Source organism: Triturus cristatus, chromosome 4_1 (genome assembly GCF_964204655.1).
Source record: "Triturus cristatus chromosome 4_1, aTriCri1.1, whole genome shotgun sequence".
NCBI lineage: Eukaryota > Metazoa > Chordata > Amphibia > Caudata > Salamandridae > Triturus > Triturus cristatus.
In genome coordinates, this window is record NC_140585.1 from 1,248,162,944 (window position 1) to 1,248,180,669 (window position 17,726).

At 42.6% G+C, this 17,726-nt stretch overlaps 1 protein-coding gene and 1 long non-coding RNA gene across 2 annotated transcripts in view; one reads left to right on the top strand and one right to left on the bottom strand.

The window, feature by feature from the left end:
* The window catches only part of LOC146856512 (uncharacterized), a 641,203-nt gene extending 627,824 nt beyond the window's left edge, over window positions 1-13,379 (bottom strand). The window contains exon 1 of the long non-coding RNA XR_014981504.1: window positions 13,025-13,379. This is a non-coding gene — a long non-coding RNA (uncharacterized LOC146856512). The remainder of the gene's footprint in view (window positions 1-13,024) is intronic.
* Window positions 13,380-13,754: 375 nt separating this feature from the next.
* SP1 (Sp1 transcription factor) overlaps window positions 13,755-17,726 on the top strand; it is a 92,685-nt gene continuing 88,713 nt past the window's right edge. Inside the window, exon 1 of the mRNA XM_085654676.1 lies at window positions 13,755-13,888. Within this exon, the coding sequence (XP_085510802.1) occupies window positions 13,882-13,888 (7 nt within the window). The 5' untranslated portion in view covers window positions 13,755-13,881. The remainder of the gene's footprint in view (window positions 13,889-17,726) is intronic.

Below are 17,726 nucleotides of genomic sequence, written 5' to 3' on the forward strand. Positions count from 1 at the left end.
CTCCATATGAGGGTGGACGTGTCTACACGCCAGCACAAGTGCAGATTGCTAAAAACAAATGGCTAAAGCAAAAGAGGGCAAGTCCAGGGCCCAACAACCCTAAAGGAAATTTGTCACCAAACATTTCAGAATCAGTTCTCCCTCTCCATCGAGTATGGTCAGCCAGCCGCCTGTAATCCAAGGTCGAGAAGAAGAGGGGTCCCCTAGTGTAGATCAAAAAGGGTCAGCCACAGGATATCTCGGATGTCTCCCTACCGGCCACTCAGGATAGGGGCCCCAGACCTTCGTCTTCAGTCTGCCTTAATATTTCACTGACACCTTTGGTGTTTGAAGGGCCCGGAGCCTTCAGTATAAAATGGGGCTTTGCGGGACCAGAGCGGTTCACTGCTTCAGAAGGACTTTCAGCCGCTTGTGTCCAACGTAACCCAAGACCATCTGGGAGGGTCCACTGACATCCAGCTTACTGGCTCATCATATACACTACAGGGTATTCTAGAGACTCTAGTGACTGTTCACTCAAACCAAGAGGTACACTCTAAATATCTGAAAGACATTTTGACTGCGCTATGTAATTCCAACAAGGGCGTGTTGGTTGCAGGGGTGGAAACGGAACCCAAAGTACTTCATCCAGAGGCAGTCTTGGGACAAAAGCCAACTAATTGCATTGCGGGAGGCGTTCCCTGTGTATACATTTCAAAATGCCCAATGTTGGTAAGGAAAATGAAGCATATTTTTGGTCTGGTCCCCCCCCCCCAGTTTTCCTCAAGCTATTACCTCTCTAAGAGGTTTGGAAGGATAAAAAGAGTAGTAAGATCTTTAGAGCCAAAGGGGGAAGGAGGAAAAGTGTAAGACCAAAGGCAAGGACAGTGCTCTCATAACGAAAGGGGCCCAGGTTATACCAGGACCGGAGCTCCCACCTAACTTACAGTGGTAGATCACCAGACTTAGATTTTACCACTCGGGCTGTGGCAAAAACACAAGGCAGCAGCCGGACAGTTAAGATCCACCAGCCAATAAAGGTAGGTGCAGCAGCACGCAAAGCCAACCTAACAACAATCAGAGAAAAGGACATTAATCCTTCAGGACCTAAAAGAATCTCTAGTTAAACTATTATTACCTTAGATAATCAACCTATCCAAGATCCCAGTTCTCATGTCCTGTTTGTATAATTCGCAGAGGGAAAAAAGCAACAAAATAAAAGTGTCCCCTGAATCGGTCAAAAATACTGAGCCTGTTCCACGATATAAGCTTCTCTTGGTCAATTTGGGATTGGTAGTTGCCAAAGGAGACATAGCTCACTAGTGGGGTGTTTCCCAAATCCCTACCATACAGGAATGGAGGAACTGTTTAAATTTGTATATGGTGACGGAGAAAACAACATATATAGCGAGGGGATGTCCTCGAAAATTCCGTAAAATATGGACTCCCTGGTTACGGTACTATGGCTTGGAGATTGAATTGGGGGAGAAGGGATTGAGCCTGTCGGGTGGGGAACCGGGAATTGCGCCTTGACTGTTCTACTGCCTGCATTGTCGACAGATATGTTGCCAGTTATTGGGGGATCTTCCAGTATATGTGCCTATGTAATTATATGTTGGGAAGCCCTGTCCTTGCTTGGAAGGGGGGAGGGGGGGGGGGGGGGGGGGGGGGTCACAATCTGTTCTATCAGCGATTGTCAATGTATATTGATGCCTGGTTATCTCACACTCACGAGTTATGTATTTCTTGTTTAAATGCAAATAAAAATATTTTTTTTAAAAAAGAGCCTGTTCCAAAAAATTCCTTTGCTTATTGAGACATCCTCAGGTGATTTAGTTTCAGTGGGGATCATGTAGAGTGCAGGGAAAAGAGCTATCCAAAGTGGGGTTTTTTCCCCCGCTGCATTGCACTATTGGTAGCAAAAGCAGAAGTGAACTTAGCCAAGACTGGTTTAGAAGATAGGCGTTCCATCGGAGACAAGCCTAAGGTGTATGGTTCAATCCCTGATTTAAATATGCATGGGCGGCTGGTTCCTATTCAGTGGGAGCAGACTTTTCCTTATCCTGAAGAAAGGTTACAAGTCGAGGCAAGTTGGTCAGGCCTCTAACAATTTGAGGGTGGTATTTACAAATGATAGACTGATGGAGCAGGGGGGCCTTCCAGATCGGGAGCAGATAAATAGATATGTCCCCCGATGCAGCTTCCGCATGGTTAGAAATGGGAGGATTGGCCTCATGAGCCATAGAGGGAGGAATCTTCTCCCAATCTGAGTCTTGAGTTGGAACATTCAGTATGAGCGTTTCAGGAAAGTGTGATGACTTGGAGGAAAGATAAAAGCCCTACCATGTGGTGTTCCTTTAGGAATCTTGGCTGAGAGAGGATAAAACAATAGAAGGCTTCGTAGTTCTAAACAGTAAAGGCTCCAAATGAGGTAAGGGTAGAGCCTTGGCTGGGGTATGAACCCTAATATCCACCACGGTAATTACCAAACCATTGGAGGTAATCAATCTGTCCAGCAGTATGCAGCTCTCCACAGTATAACTTGGTCTGAACAATATTTCTAGGTGCTTCATATTGATAAATGGATACATTAATAGAGAAGAATACCATAGAATAAAGGTCTGGCTGGATCCTCTCAAACAATCCTTACAGGATATTTTAGGGAGATTTCCTGAAGCTAGAATAGTGATGGCTGGATATTTTATTGCTCGATTGTAGGCAGGTCAGATAGATACCCAGTTGGAAGTTGTACTGGACTGTTATGGTGGTCCTTTAGCCTCCTTCCTCCCTGATTCAATACAGTGGGAGGACAAGGCACTAAGCCAATGGCTGACGAATAACAGCCTGATATGTCTGAATGGTTGTTTTAAAGATGACAGCCCCGCAGCTGCCACGTTTTGGCAGGGTTATAGGGAAGGCCCGATAGATTATATGTGTAACCCAGTTAGGCAGTTCGGTCTTTTTTTAGATCCTAAAGTGGCAAAATATGGGGAGGGGGGGGGGGAGGAGGAGGGGGAGGCGGAGTGATCACTGGGCTACGGCAGCCAGCCTACATTTTCAGGAACCTGTTGCTGTAGAGAAGGTACCGACCATGAGGGTTTCATTCCCTCAGAGGCTTACTACTCGCTTTGACCCAACTCATCTTCAGATTCTGGCCGCGTATCAACTGACAGCTAACAGTAAGGTTTTTTTCTTGGGGCCAAGAGAACAGAATTGTGTGGTTCAATGAGATCTTGTCCAATGTGCTGGATTGCATATGTGTAGACATAAATAATATGGGCCACAATCATCTAGTCATGTTAAGGGGAAAGGTTGGTTCGACCTTGCATGTCAGCAAATAAAAAGTCGGTGGGAAAGGCATCCAAACAAGTTAGGCAGTTTCCAGAAGGTGATTCAAATCAAAAGCTGTAAAGGATAAAGAGCCTGTATTGACAGCTGGTTAAAGAGAAAAAGTCTTGTATTATCATAATAAGTGGGATGATATGATTAAGGTTATAAAATTGGGGGAAATCAACAAGAGTTCAGTCAAAAGTAAACTAATTCTCTAGGCCTCATTGGGTCTATATGGTACCTCACCAATGTTATCTAATGTTAACTGTATAGCCTCTACAACACTGCCTCCTTCCTGGTTTTCAATGAAAGAAGTAAAGGTGGTAATTGAGCGGATTAAACTATCAAGAGCTGCAGGTCCGGATAATATTCCGGCAGTGCTAATTAATTCCATAGCGCCTGGTGGGTAAGGGTGCTTTCCCTTCTGATTTGCTGGATAGTCTCAACGGGTGACTATCTCCTCTCTTGGAAGGGCTCAATAGTGAAACTCATCCTGAAAAAGGGGAATGGTTCGAACACTTCACAATATAGATTAGTCTTTTGGACATCTCAGTGAAGATATTCTCAAATATCCTACTCTTGCAGCTAGATGAATGGGCTTATGAGCAGAAGATTATACTGATTGAGCAAAGGGGCTTTCAGGAGGGCCACTCTACCATTAACCACTCCATCATACATAAGGCCCTGGAAGTTAATCAAAGGTGGTGCTGTTGCTTTATTGATTTTCGAACAGCCTTCGAAAGAGTGGACAGGGGTCTTCTAAGGGGGAAACTTGTGACCTGGAAGCTCCCAAATGACCTCTTCAGTGCATTTCAAGCACTACATACGAACAACTGGGTACAGGTCGAGCTAGATAAATATGGCAGACTATCACAAAAAAAATCCAATTTTGAATGATCTTCGTCAAGTATGTACATTAGCTCCTCTACTATTTCGTTTATTTTTGGCAGACCTTCCAGCAGTCATAGAATTATCACATTCATTCACCCCCAAAGTTAGGAAACAGCATATTCCCTCCGATGCGATGATTTAGTTCTGCTGGACTACACCCGCATTTGTCTGCAAAGAAAACTAGACTCCTTGGGAACATATAGAATACAAAATTTGCATAAAATCAATTTGGAGGAACCCAAGGTGTTGATTTTTGGGGACAAAAGTAAATAAATTTCAAAAGGTATCTGCACGGGAGGTGGCAGTTGTGAATTTTTATAAATATTTAGGGCTGTCCTTCAATGGGAACCTAAAATGCGATATTCATATGGGTTGTGTTAAGCAGAGGTCCATGCAACAAGCTGGATGCCTGGTTAAATTTAATTCAAACCAAGGAGGTTTGGCCCTCACACCCCTAATGAAAGCTTACAAAGGGAAAATAGTCCTTGGCTTGGGGTTGTATGGGGCAGAGGTATGTGCTCTTGACCACTCTTGAAGGATTAACTTTTGCCCCCCACTCAGGCTTAAATAAGTTTGAGTTGTTCAGAGACTTAAAGGCCTTTTTCAGAAAGATCAGACTATAGGTTTTTTTCACTAATAAAGACACACATTTAGAAATCATTAATGCATCTGGTCTGGCACCACCATCTCAGTTCACTCCCACTGTCGAACAACTGCCACCTGAAGTGGCAGTGTTCGAACAAGTGGTTTATAACAAGATCATTAATATTACTAAGCATGTGCAAAAGACCCCTTTTAACCTTAGTCAAGATGAATACACAGCTTTGCAGGATCTGAAACATACCCACATAGAACCATTAAAGCATGTGACAAGGGAGGAGGCATTGTTGTTTACGATACATCCACCTACATCTCCAAAATGGAACACATGCTTGGAGATACTCGTTTTTATTGTTCAATCACTAGAGACCCCGCATCTAACATAATAAAAAAAATACAGAGATTAACCAACAAAGCTCTGAAAGATGGAGATATCTGTGAAAAGGAATGGTTATTCCTTAATCAAGAGAAACCCAAAATGGCCAGTATCTATGGCATACCTAACGTACACAAAAATGCCTTAGATCCTCCACTTAGACCCATAGTCACTACAATTGGGTCAGTTACTGAACCACTGGCTAAGTATGTAGATGCCTTACTATGTACGCATGTATCGAGAACACCAGCATTTGTCCAAGATACTCGACATATTATCAATTTAGTCGAGAATACACCTTTTTGTCCTGATGCACATTTTCTAGTAACCATGGACATAGAAGCCCTTTACAGTAACATCCCCATTGAAGGTGCTTTATCAGCGGTCCATTGGTTCATCAACGCTTACAACATTAAATGTCCCACTATCTTTGTTCTAGAATTCCTAAAAGTGGTTCTAGAAGACAATGTGTTTGAATTTAATAATCAGCTATTCAAACAACAACAAGGCGTCAGCATGGGGGCATCTTGTGCCCCCACGGTGGCCAATATCTATATGTCCCTTTTCGAGAAAAAATTTGTATTCAATGAAATGGCACCCTTCTATGAATCAGTGACCAATTGGTCGCGATTCATAGATGATGTCTTTTTCATTTGGACAGACACACAAGACAAACTGTGGGAATTTATCGAGTGGATTAACCTCTGCGATGATAATATACATTTTACACACAGTATAAGTACTGAAAAGGTGGAATATTTAGATATTCTGATTAAACATGATAAGGGTAATCTTGTAGTGGACTTGTATATCAAGCCTACAGCAAGAAATACTCTTTTACACTATGACAGTTTCCACCCGGCTATTCAAAAGAATAGCATACCCTTTGGAGAGTTCTTACGCCTGAGGCGTAATTGTACAAACATAAAAGATTATGATGAAAGATCAATCAATCATGAAAAATATGTTTCTGGCCAGAGGCTATCTTAAAAAAATTGTACGAGATTCATACAAAAGAGCTCGTTTTTTTTGATAGGCAGCATTTACTATTTAACACCAAAGCCAAAAAGGATCCCTCTTTGGTCTTTGTTACGAGACATTCCATGCTTAATGATAGAATACATCAGGCAGTCTATCAAAGTTGGCAAATCTTAAATATTGACAGGGCTATTCCTAAACCTCTTTTTGCTTTCAGACGCAATAAAAGTATAAAAGATCATGTGGTCAATTCAAGGATTAAACACACAGGTACTTTTTTACAAACAAATATTGAAAGCAATAAAGCAGTGGTAGGTAACTTCAAATGTTCCACTTGCAAATCTTGTGACACAGCCATTGAATCACCTACATTCAATTTCAATGGGCAATTAATATCACCCAAGAGTTTGAACAACTGTAAAACTACAGATGTGGTTTATTTACTTATCTGTCCTTGTCGCTTAGGATATGTAGGGGAAACAGGGAGAAGCTTTAACACCAGACTTATAGAACATCGTTCAGCAATACGCACCAGGAAACTCCAAGCACCTATGGTGCAACATTATGTGGAACATAATCATGCGCCCGAAGCTATACAATGGTATATCCTGGAGAAAATGTATCCGAAACAGGGTTCCACCACAGAGAAAACTAGGAAGTTAAGAGAAGTTTTCTGGATTTTTACTCTGGGTACAGCAACAATAGGGCTCAATGAAGAAATTCCGTGGGATCAAGCCATTAAAAACAGTAACTAGAACTTCATTCGCATTTACCATCTTCTTATTACTGTTCATAGTTTAATTTTTAACCTCAACATACCGAGAGTCATTGGCTTGTTGTGTGTGGACTTTGTTATATTATTCTAACCATTTGGAAATATATGTGATTTTGACTTCTTTAAATCACATTTTGAGCAGTTACCAACTTCTGCTTAATATATATATAAAAAAAATGTCCACATTAAATGCTTAAATAAAGTTAGCCCGACAACCGATATCATTTAAAATGCATTTTGCTTTGGCAGCGATGTTCTTTTTCTTGCAGGTTTATCATTTCGTTAGTTAGAGAAAGCTCATTGTCTGTTTTAGACTGCTGATGAGATGCCTGGAGGGCAATAAACATGGAGAAACAAAGGTTAAACGAGGCGTTCTGTTCATCATGTACCCGGACAGCAAGATGTTCGTGGTTGAGAATCACAGTCCTAGCTAGCTGCTTTGGGAAACTGGAGCAATGTTCCAGATGCTCTCACGCTATGGTTTGATTGGTCTCTGATGGTGTGGTAGGATATAAGGATATTTCAGAATCTCGTTACTTTTAGGTACAGGTTCACACAAGGTCACTAGAGATTCCCTTTAGACTTCGAGAGGTGCAGACCTCTCTGCTTGCTATATTCTTTAGAGTGTGAAGCCTTATGCAAAACACATTACTTTTTTTCCAAAGATTTCTACTAAAGTCTGATCATGCTGAAACATTCTATGCTTCCGAATTAGAGACCCTTGATAGATGATCCTATATTTAACCGACATTTTGAAGAGAGAGCGGAAGTGTCTTTATGGAACACCTGTTTGCTTTAATTTATTTTTGGACTGTTGTGGCCATCAGAATTCTGTATCTCAATCTGTTGCAGGCTACTGAGGCATTTCATCTTACGTACTGTATTGCTGTACTTATTTTTGGTTTGTGTATATATATCATTGATTTGTAATCCAAATAAAACCCTTAATCCATATGCATCAATTCCTGGTCCTTATTGTGGAGTCACATTGGCTTCACAAGTTAAACATCTATTGGTGATGTGTTCTCCCTTTCAATGCTTCACGTCAGCAAACAAAGGTCCATACAACCAATGGGGAAAAATCTATAACAACTTGACTAAGATTACATTGTATGGCCCAGTACCCTTTCAACCCCATTCATCATGTTGGCAGCTGGTAAATCAAATGAGAGTCAAGGACACTGATGGTGAACCAGAGCATACTAAAAGCCATCCATTGTATTGTTCTGCTTTTTATTTTCCCACTGGGTAGACTATGCTTTTTATTTTTATTTATTTTTTATCAAATTTGCAAAAGGAGCCAAATCGTTGGGGTCTGTGAACACTACCATGTTACCATTACAAAATCGGCGAGAATCTAATGATATATAAAAATAAAATTTCTGGACTATTCTTTAATATCCTTTAACACACTGTTTCATGAGGATTTAAGTGCTTGAACCCTTAGGAAAGTGTCGCAAAAGCCTGTGAAAGTGTCCTTTTTGTCATCCTAACAACATCTATTTTTACTCATTGAACTTCCCTTTTGGCTTGTCGGTATGGATTACGCTCCAGCGGCTTTTCTTCTGCCATATGATAGTTCTTTTACAGAACTATTTTATGTGGTACTGGTAATTCTCTTTGAATAAACAGAACGATTCCCGTGGGATAGTTCACTGGCTAACTTAACACCAGACAGTGGTTTCCCTGCTACCGTAGCATATATTCCAACCTGCCTTCAATTGGTGGGAGTCACGCACCTTGAACTCCTATTCACCCTCCAAACAAGAGAAATGAAATCTATGGATTTAAATTAGATTTTCTGCTCTGAAAAAGCCCCCATCACTGTCCAAAAAGTTTTAACTCCTTTGAGTTCAAGGGAATTGTGCAATCTTCAAAACTACTTGGTATCACACTCTTAGAGATTCAAAAGGTTGACCATTATGCAGTCAGCCTGCACAGCCACACCATTCCCATTGCCTACTTGCACTAACGTGGCAGCTCTCCAATATCACACTCCTGGACAAAGTCTTCAGCCTTTACTTGACTCATAACTCCCTCTGCACACTCATGGCACTGTTCTTAGGCGACCTGAGGGCACCGCACGCCACACTGCTGCACCCAACGCCTGCCGACGCCAGCGCTCCTGAATTCACCTGCGAGGAGTTTGATCTGCAACGTGTGCGACTTCAAGGGCCCGACAACTCCTGCACCGACCTCCAGAACCGACACCTGCGGACACCATGCTTTTAGAAGCTCAACGAGAGGTCGCCGACACCCTGCATTTCTAAAGGTACTGTTTTGCGAGTCTTCCTGACAGCGTAGCTGGCCAGCGACACCGCGGTCAGCCAGAACTGTTTGGATTTGTTTGCTCACGACGCCGTGATAGCCCCAGAGGGAGCTATCGACTTCAAGGAACTGTTTTTCAAGGTTATTTTGATAACTGAAGATTTTTAAAGTACTGCATTGGAGAATTTTATTGTTTTTGTCTTAAGTATATAAAAATATTGGATACATTTCTTTTACTCACCCAAAAGCCAAGAAAATGACAGACGAAAAAGACAAAGAAAGAGACCCCAAAGATATTAAAAAGCAAGGAGTGAGCCAAAAGAAAACATCAGAACCTCCTGCACCTGACTTTCCTATCAATAGATAGGATTCATCCACTAATCTAGATCCGATCTTAAACTTAACTGACTATCCTGCCTACAAGATCCACCAAAACAAACACTGATCTTCTGCAGCTAGAAATGAAAGGTCTCATGAAAAAGTTCCTAAATAGGTCAAGCAGAATGGAATGGAAAAAGCAGAATGAATAAAGTTGAGGATCCATGTTCTATCCAACTAAAGAAAGCAACAAGCAAAGAAAGTGGCAAACTTATAAAAGGAAACTACGGATTTTGAGAACAAACAGGAGAAGCAACGTTAGAATTTTTAGTCTACCTGAGAACGTAGAAAAAGGAGCAGGTTCCTGTGCATCCTTCCTAGAACATTGGATACCTCTAGTTTGGAATGTCAACTTTAAGACTTTAAATTTGAGAGAACCCATGGAGTAACAATCAAATGATGGATCATTTAAAGTCCTCCCACCAATGATCTTCAGATCCTGTGTTATCCTCATACAGAGGTGATCCTAGACCAAATGAGGAAAATAAACTCTGCCATCTCGAGAGGACACAAGATATGGCTCTCACAGGACTATGCTATAGAAACTATAACACATAGGAAAGGATTCTGAGCCCTGAGGAACAAGATGAAAGCGTTGAACACATCCTTTCCCTTTGAAAGTGATAATTTGTCAACAGAAAAAACATTTGACTAACCCACGCAACTGGATTCCTTTCTTGATAACCTATCACACACCAAAATGAACGTGCAATGTGTGCCTTGCAAGCTTGTCTTCGTTACTTCCATATACTGTCAGACAGCTGGCTTTTATACTGTACTCTTCTCGTAATAACCTTACTCGCATTAACCACATACTGTTCAAGCATATCAAACGCACCATGCCTAATGTACTGCTTGCCTTACTGACAATACCTTGCTTATCGACTATTTGAACTCACTCTTCAATTATTCAGGCAATCTGGTTACGCCCATTGACCATAGCAACATCAACAAAACGGCTGTTACAACTCCTACAAACTATAAATACATAAGCTGTCTGCCCTATCTTCATGCGCTTCATGGGTAAAAATACTAAAGGTGCCATTGGACTACGACTGGCTGTAGTATGTTCTCATTAGCATAGGATGTAGCCAAGCTATTTCTTGGACATTGCTTATAGGCCCACCCTATAGTTAATCTTATTGTTCAGAGTTGTTATGTACAGCTAGCTACCTTAAACATTGCTATACATTACTGCATTATTATGCAGGTTTTACTTTTTATGCATTACTTCTTTACATTGACTTCAACTAGTTTATATACACCATTATGTAAAAGTCATAATACTAGATGCGGTTAATAGGGGGATCTAACAGATGTACAGCTATCCACCTCTACGGCACTGGATGGTTCCTGGTGAGCTTTTACAAAAGCTCAAAAGACAGTCTACTACCTCAATCAGGAAAAATCAGCATCTGAAGCCACATTTGCAGTAATACAAAGATGGGACAGACCCCTGAGAGGTTAAAAACAACTAACATATTTCCATATTAAATGTAAACTTTAAGATCTACATGAAAATCCAGGCACAGAGACTGGAAAAAGTGCACCCCCTACTGATTCACCACACCCAGACTGGTTATGGTCTGGCTTGAGAGCGCAGCTGTCACCAGACAATTATGAGAGCAACACTAGATAGGGACTTTGGCTTTGCCCACGTTTGAATGCATCAAAATGATGATTGCCCATCAAATAGACTTTGCTACCTTTCATGCTCTGCCTCCAACTCTCAATCAACTTCTTTACACGGTCAGATACCTGGCTTCATGTGGAAGAGCAAGAGAAGTAGGACTTCTCTGAGTAAACTCAATTTATACAAGTCCGAAGGCGAAATTAGCCTCCCAAACTTCTCTAAATACCAGACACCCTTTTAAGTAATACGGTCTTTGGGGTTGTTACACCAAGTAGCCCAAGGCAGACCTCTGCATTCACATATAGAAGACCAAACAAAACAATTCTCTTCCCGATCTACACTAATAAAAACTCAGAATTCACCACCCACTCCCATTATCAGACACTCTTTTGGCTCTTAAAATACTTGACAAAAAAACTTCCTATCAAGATTCAAGTATCAGAGTTTGCCTCTCTATGGGGTAATACAAAATATAAGTTCCCGGTGTGGTCGAATAATGCAGAAAAAGACAATATGCATCAAAGACTTAGGACATCTCCAATACCTAAAATCTTTAGTGAGCTACAATGTGCCCACAACCTAAACAGCATGCTTGTGCAGCTTTCTAAAACTGGTGGTTGCTCAGAGTAAAGGAAAACACAAATCTCATCAACCTTCTAATAAAATGCTGTGCCCTACTGCAAGCTGCAGACAGAATTGACAAAACATTAAATTCAAACAGTGCTGAAAATAACCCTACAATAGCCCCTCCCCCACCATAGCGAAAAATTAATGGAAAAATTGAAGAAATTTTTCCTTAAAAAAAACAAAATATCTACCAGCTGGTCTCAATGTAAACTGTGGACACGATGCTCCATCTCTTAAGCATATACTTTTCAACTGTAAAATGATCCAGGAGTTCTGGCCGGAAACCGAAACCAACATAAATATACCATTACACACCAAAATTACCCTCAACAACTATGTGGTGACCCTGGGGTCATTGTCCCTTACACCTACTGAAGAATTAAACGCAAATAAACCCTTTCTGCTACACTTATACTAACCATAGGGATTAAACATACTATGCGCTTGGAAATCATTTGAGAATCTATCCCCCCCCCCCCACACACACACACGTGGTGGGAATGGGTCTGCTTCGCCAGAAGTGCAAACAGCACAGCATTCAAAACGAATTTTAACATCCAATGGACACACTGACTATGGAATAACCTTCATCTGTATAGCCAAACAGTAAAGCCCCCATAGATAGCTAAAATCCATGCCTCAACATAAAGACTGTTCTTAACGTTAACAACCTCTAACATACGAATGTGAGGTGAAACCCCAAAATGACCAACACAAAGTTCATACCACAACTACCTGAAACCCAATAGTGTGGCTCGCCTCATTATTCCCCTCTTCTTACTTTCGAATCTCACTGTATACATAACCAACAACAATGCTTCAAACATGTTTACCTTATAAACAATTATCTTATTACTTGTTAAAAGCGTTATACAAAGTATACAAGATACCCACATTGTACTTATTGCGTGAATATCTCCTATCATAAAACTCAATAAAAATATTTTGAAGTAGAAAAAAAAAAAAAAAACATAAATCGAGACCAATATAGGAACTCAGGAACGAACTCATTTATGACTTGCAATACCCGACCACAGATATTGCTTTTTTAACACACCAACCCTGATGTATGAAACTCCTTGCGATGGGAACTAGAACGAAATAAAGAGGTACAATTAAACTTGAAAAACACATTCAGTGAGTCTGTGTTCTAGGAGCAAACAAACACGGTCATCACTGTTGCGAGCACCTTGTCTTGCTGAGGAATCTGTCGAACATTGATAGTGGCAGCCATTTTGGGAAAGAACTGGCCGACTTTGATCCGTCATTTCAGGGAATGCCCGCCGCCAAACGACCTAAAGAGATGATTTTGCGCTCATTTTAGTTTTGGTTGTATTTTTCAGATAGCATATCAGCCAAGTTTTATGCGTTTTCCTGGATGGGACGGTGGTTGGATCTGGCTTTCAGTACATGGATATAATGGGCTACGGAAGACGCTGATCCCAGGTAAGCGAAGTAACTTCAAAGCGCTCCTGACTACCTCCTTATAAACTCTTTGAATTGAAAATAATGGCGCCACGACCGCCATTCCCTCCCCCAGAACCATCGCGCCCAACCCATCTCACCCCCTCACCCACACCCAACCTGCCTTCCATCCTGGGTTACCCCACCCTTTCACCACTCCTATGGGTCGCTCCCCCGTCTATCAACGCCGCTCGTGCTACGATTGGTACAATGCAATGCCACGCAAAAGGAAACGCTAAAATAAATGGGCGGGATAAAATAAAAAAAACTGTGGCGTCTCTCACCACACCACATTCCTCCTTCTAAACATACCCTCCCCCTACAGGGCGGGGCCCTCTCTCTAGTCGATTGGCCAACCCTTCCTCTGCCAGTCAAAGAAGGCGGGCTTTGGAGCCTCCCATAGCCAACTGGGAGTGGTCCACTAGGTTGTCACGTTGGCTAGTCCCACCCCTACACTGTCGAGTCCCCTTCCCCTCCAGCTAGGTTAGGTTGCTTGCTTGCCTCGTCAGCACGAGATCGGTGGATGTTGGGTACGCGGGCTTTTGGTTTGAGTGAGCGCTCGCGTCCCGGTCACCCCAGAATATGAGCGGTAAGAAAATTATTAGTTGGGTGGGCGTTGGGGAAAAAGGAGGGAAGGGCTCGCTGTTAGATGTGAGAGTTCAGGCATGTTGAGGCGGGCTGAGGGGTGGAGGCCGCAGCTTCAGACAGGGCGGCGGGAGGAAACAGAGGGGAGGCCGTGCCGGCCCCCGGTGTTCCTTCCAGCCCTGCCCACAGGGATTCGAAGGGGGGTTGGGGGAAAGCACCTTCTCACAGCCCCTCCCTCCGCCCCGCCGCTGATCGCCCCTCATCCGCCCCCCGGAGGCGGTGTCTCCCGCCCTTTCTGGGGGAGCGGGCGGGTCAGGGGAGGAGAGAGCAGAGCTGCAGCCCCTCAATAACCTCCCACCGCCCAAACAGTATCAGTCGCTGACTTCCTGAAATGGAAATCAGTGAACATCAAGTGACTTGGTACTTGTAATAGTGTGAACACATGGAAAATTAATTTAATTTGTTACATATTTAAACGTGAACATTCGCTCAAGCGCAGATGTGTATCTACATTACTACAGTATTTCTCTCGCACTTGTTAGTGTATATTATCCTACGGTGCGCTTTTGTTATCATATTACAGAATTGCGGCGGGGGGGGGGGGGTAAACCCGTACTCGGGAAGCCTAAGGAGTTGTGAATCTTATTGCCACAAGCTGTAGTGTTCTTGTTAACCATAGATTTGAACCACAAATAAGCCTAGGACCTACTATAGAATTGCACTTTACTACGCAGTATTACATTACATGGTTAGTGTTGTTTTCAAGAATCTCATAATAAAGTATATAGCAGTTACTATTATTGTGTGAGTATATATGTTATTTAGAGACCACTTCACCATACGACCTCACCATAATTGAATTTGGGGCTCGAGTGTGTTTAGATTCTTGTTTGTTTCTATATATATCGGCTTTGCTGAAACGAAATAATAACGTGTTATCGTGTACTGCATTGCAAAGACTGCCTTTTTTTCCATTCTAATGAATGCGTATCCCGACAAACGTAAATTGTTTTTGGTAGGCTGCATATTGCTTCTCGTGTCTATATTACTCACATAAACGAGAGGTTCTCACAGGAGCACTCACACAGACATTGGGCGCAGTTTTATATTTGCCAATACTCAGTAGTCATACTAAAATGTGAAAATGAAAGATTTATGTAGTTAAACGTCTTAACAATGTACATTAAATAAGATGTTTACGGTTGCTAACGGAACTATTTGCAGCCTTTAAATGACGTCTGTGTAGGTATTATGCTGTAATGCGTTGATATAGTTATGTCAGATCTAAGTTGTGAGTAATGAAACCATTCCCTTTTCTTCATTTTGGTACCATGGCGTCAATTTTTTTCCCGTTCTTTTTACTCAACCTTAAATACCTCCGCCATTACAGTCTGTTCCGTGTGTTCACATCTACCGTTTTGACCACCTCCTTTAGTAAGGAGGTCCAACTCATCACCGTCAGTCTCTAGTTATAATATGGTGAGGTCAATAAATCTATTATTCTTGTGTCTAGGCACAATCCCCAATGGGCACGTTTCAGGTTTAATGCCTGACTTTGTTAAAAAAAAATACACTGCACGTCATTCCCAAGGGTTTTACTGTTAAAATGGGTATACAACTCTTTATTTTCAGAATAATTTTATTTATATTTAACGTGGGGTGTGGCACACACAGCAAACATTTTACTCGTGTGTAACTTCAGGAAATAGCTGTTACCCAAAAATATGATGGTCACTTCATCAGTCTCTGAAAGGTAAAATTCTAAGTCATTCCATTGGAGTTAACATTTGGGGGCCATCACATTTTCTCAAGTTTAGACTTTTTTTTTTTGCCAAACACTTGTGTGTGAGCAGAAAAAACACATTACATAGCGCAGACAACTTTGAAAATGGGTCCTCCTCGCAGTGGCAGAAAACATTGTGTATTCTTGAGTATGTGTCAGACACATGCCTTACATTTGCATCACCCATAAATTGATTTGGCTGCAGCGTTTTGAATATGCTATAGTCTTTCGGAGGCAACAACCGTGGATGGCACCGCAGATTATTCAGAGTTCAGAAGTATGCAACGAGGGACTGGCCACGGTCGGGCTGCTTAGTGCTGGATTTAGAAAAAGCCTTCGATTCATTGGAATGGCCCTATCTAGCGGCAGTGCTACGTAAATATGAACTAGGGGACGGGTACCTCCAGCTGGTGGAATTACTATACCAGCGACCCATGGTACGAGTCCGCACAGGTAAACTCATATCTGACGCGATCGGGGTCAGGCGTGGCACTAGGCAGGGATGCCCTTTATCACCGCTACTTTTCTCTCTTGCCAAGGAGCCGTTGGCAGCTATGCTCAGGGAGAGCGGCACAGACTGGGGTTGTCTCCCTAGATGATGGTTTGCATACGGTGTCTCTATATGCGGATGATTTGCTGATATATGTACGAGACTTGCATGCTATACCGCCGGCCATATCTGAGATATTCCGTAACTTCGAGGCGGTGTCCGGCCTTGGGGTAAATTGGACTAAATCGGGAGGCTATCCTTTTCACGAGAGTGTAGCCGCGACGGACATAGTTGTTAACGGGACTATGCTTGCTTGGTACCCGAACACGTTCAGATACCTCGGCATATATATTTACAGGTCACCGGTGGACACACTGGCGGGTAACCTGGTATGAGCGGTCTCCTCCATAAGGCCGCTAAATGTCATGGGCCGTATCACTCTAACCAAGATGATAATACTGCCGAGGCTGTTGTATTACTTTGCAGACCTCCCAGTGTATGTTCCGGTGCAAATGTTTAGGGAGCTAGAGGGATTAATACGGGGTCTAATCTGGAATGCGGGACGGCCCAGGATAGCATTGCAGAAGTTATATGCACCGCCGGAGAATGGGGGCTTAGCAGTTCCCCATTCAGAATTATACTACTTAGCGGCACAGCTACAATGGGTAGCTAAATGGCTAAGTGGCAAGAACCTAACGGACACTGCCACCGCGTCATGGACATAGACTCAGATCTATAGTCTATTTCATCCATTGGCGAAACTTCCTCGTCCGACACAGATACATATAGAATTAGCCCATAGATGCTATCGAAGGAGCCTTCAACTCACAAAAGACGTAATTCCCTACGCCCCAATACTTCCACTTACTGGGACACCCAGAGGCAGGGATACTGTAACAGACACAGTACTAACGCCCTGGACCACTGCAGGAGTGGAGACACTAGGAGACTTATTCGAGGGTGGTGCCCTGCTGCCTTTTGCAGCCTTGTCGGCGGATACAGGATTGCCGTTGGGCCAGTTCCTCCTGCATGCAGCCATCATACGAACGCTGACACTAACGCGGGCAGATTTGACTACTGAGCCGCCGATGCATCAGCTTATACAATATCTGTATGTGATGGGGGAGGGGGCGCATGTGGTTCACTGGCTGGTGCAGGCCCTACTCACGCATGTATTAAAACTACCACAACGACTCCGTACGCGCTGGACTGAAGACTGAAGACAGGGGAAGGCCCTGGACTGACAAAGAATGGGGTATCTTAGCTAGTGCCACACACGTACCACGCAACTCACGATTTAAACTCATACAAACATTCATACTACATAAGATAAATAACTATTTTAACGTTACTACCTCTGATTGCCCAAGATGCCATTGCATAGGGGCTGACCTGCTACATATGCTGTGGTTCTGCCCATCACTCATGTCCTATTGGCACAAAGTAACAGAAACACTCATAAGCAGCACTGGCACCGAGATACCGAACACGTGGGAGGTGTGCGTATTGGGACTGTACAAACGATCAAAAGAAAACAAAGTGAGATCTAGGTTCCAAGACTTAGGCCTA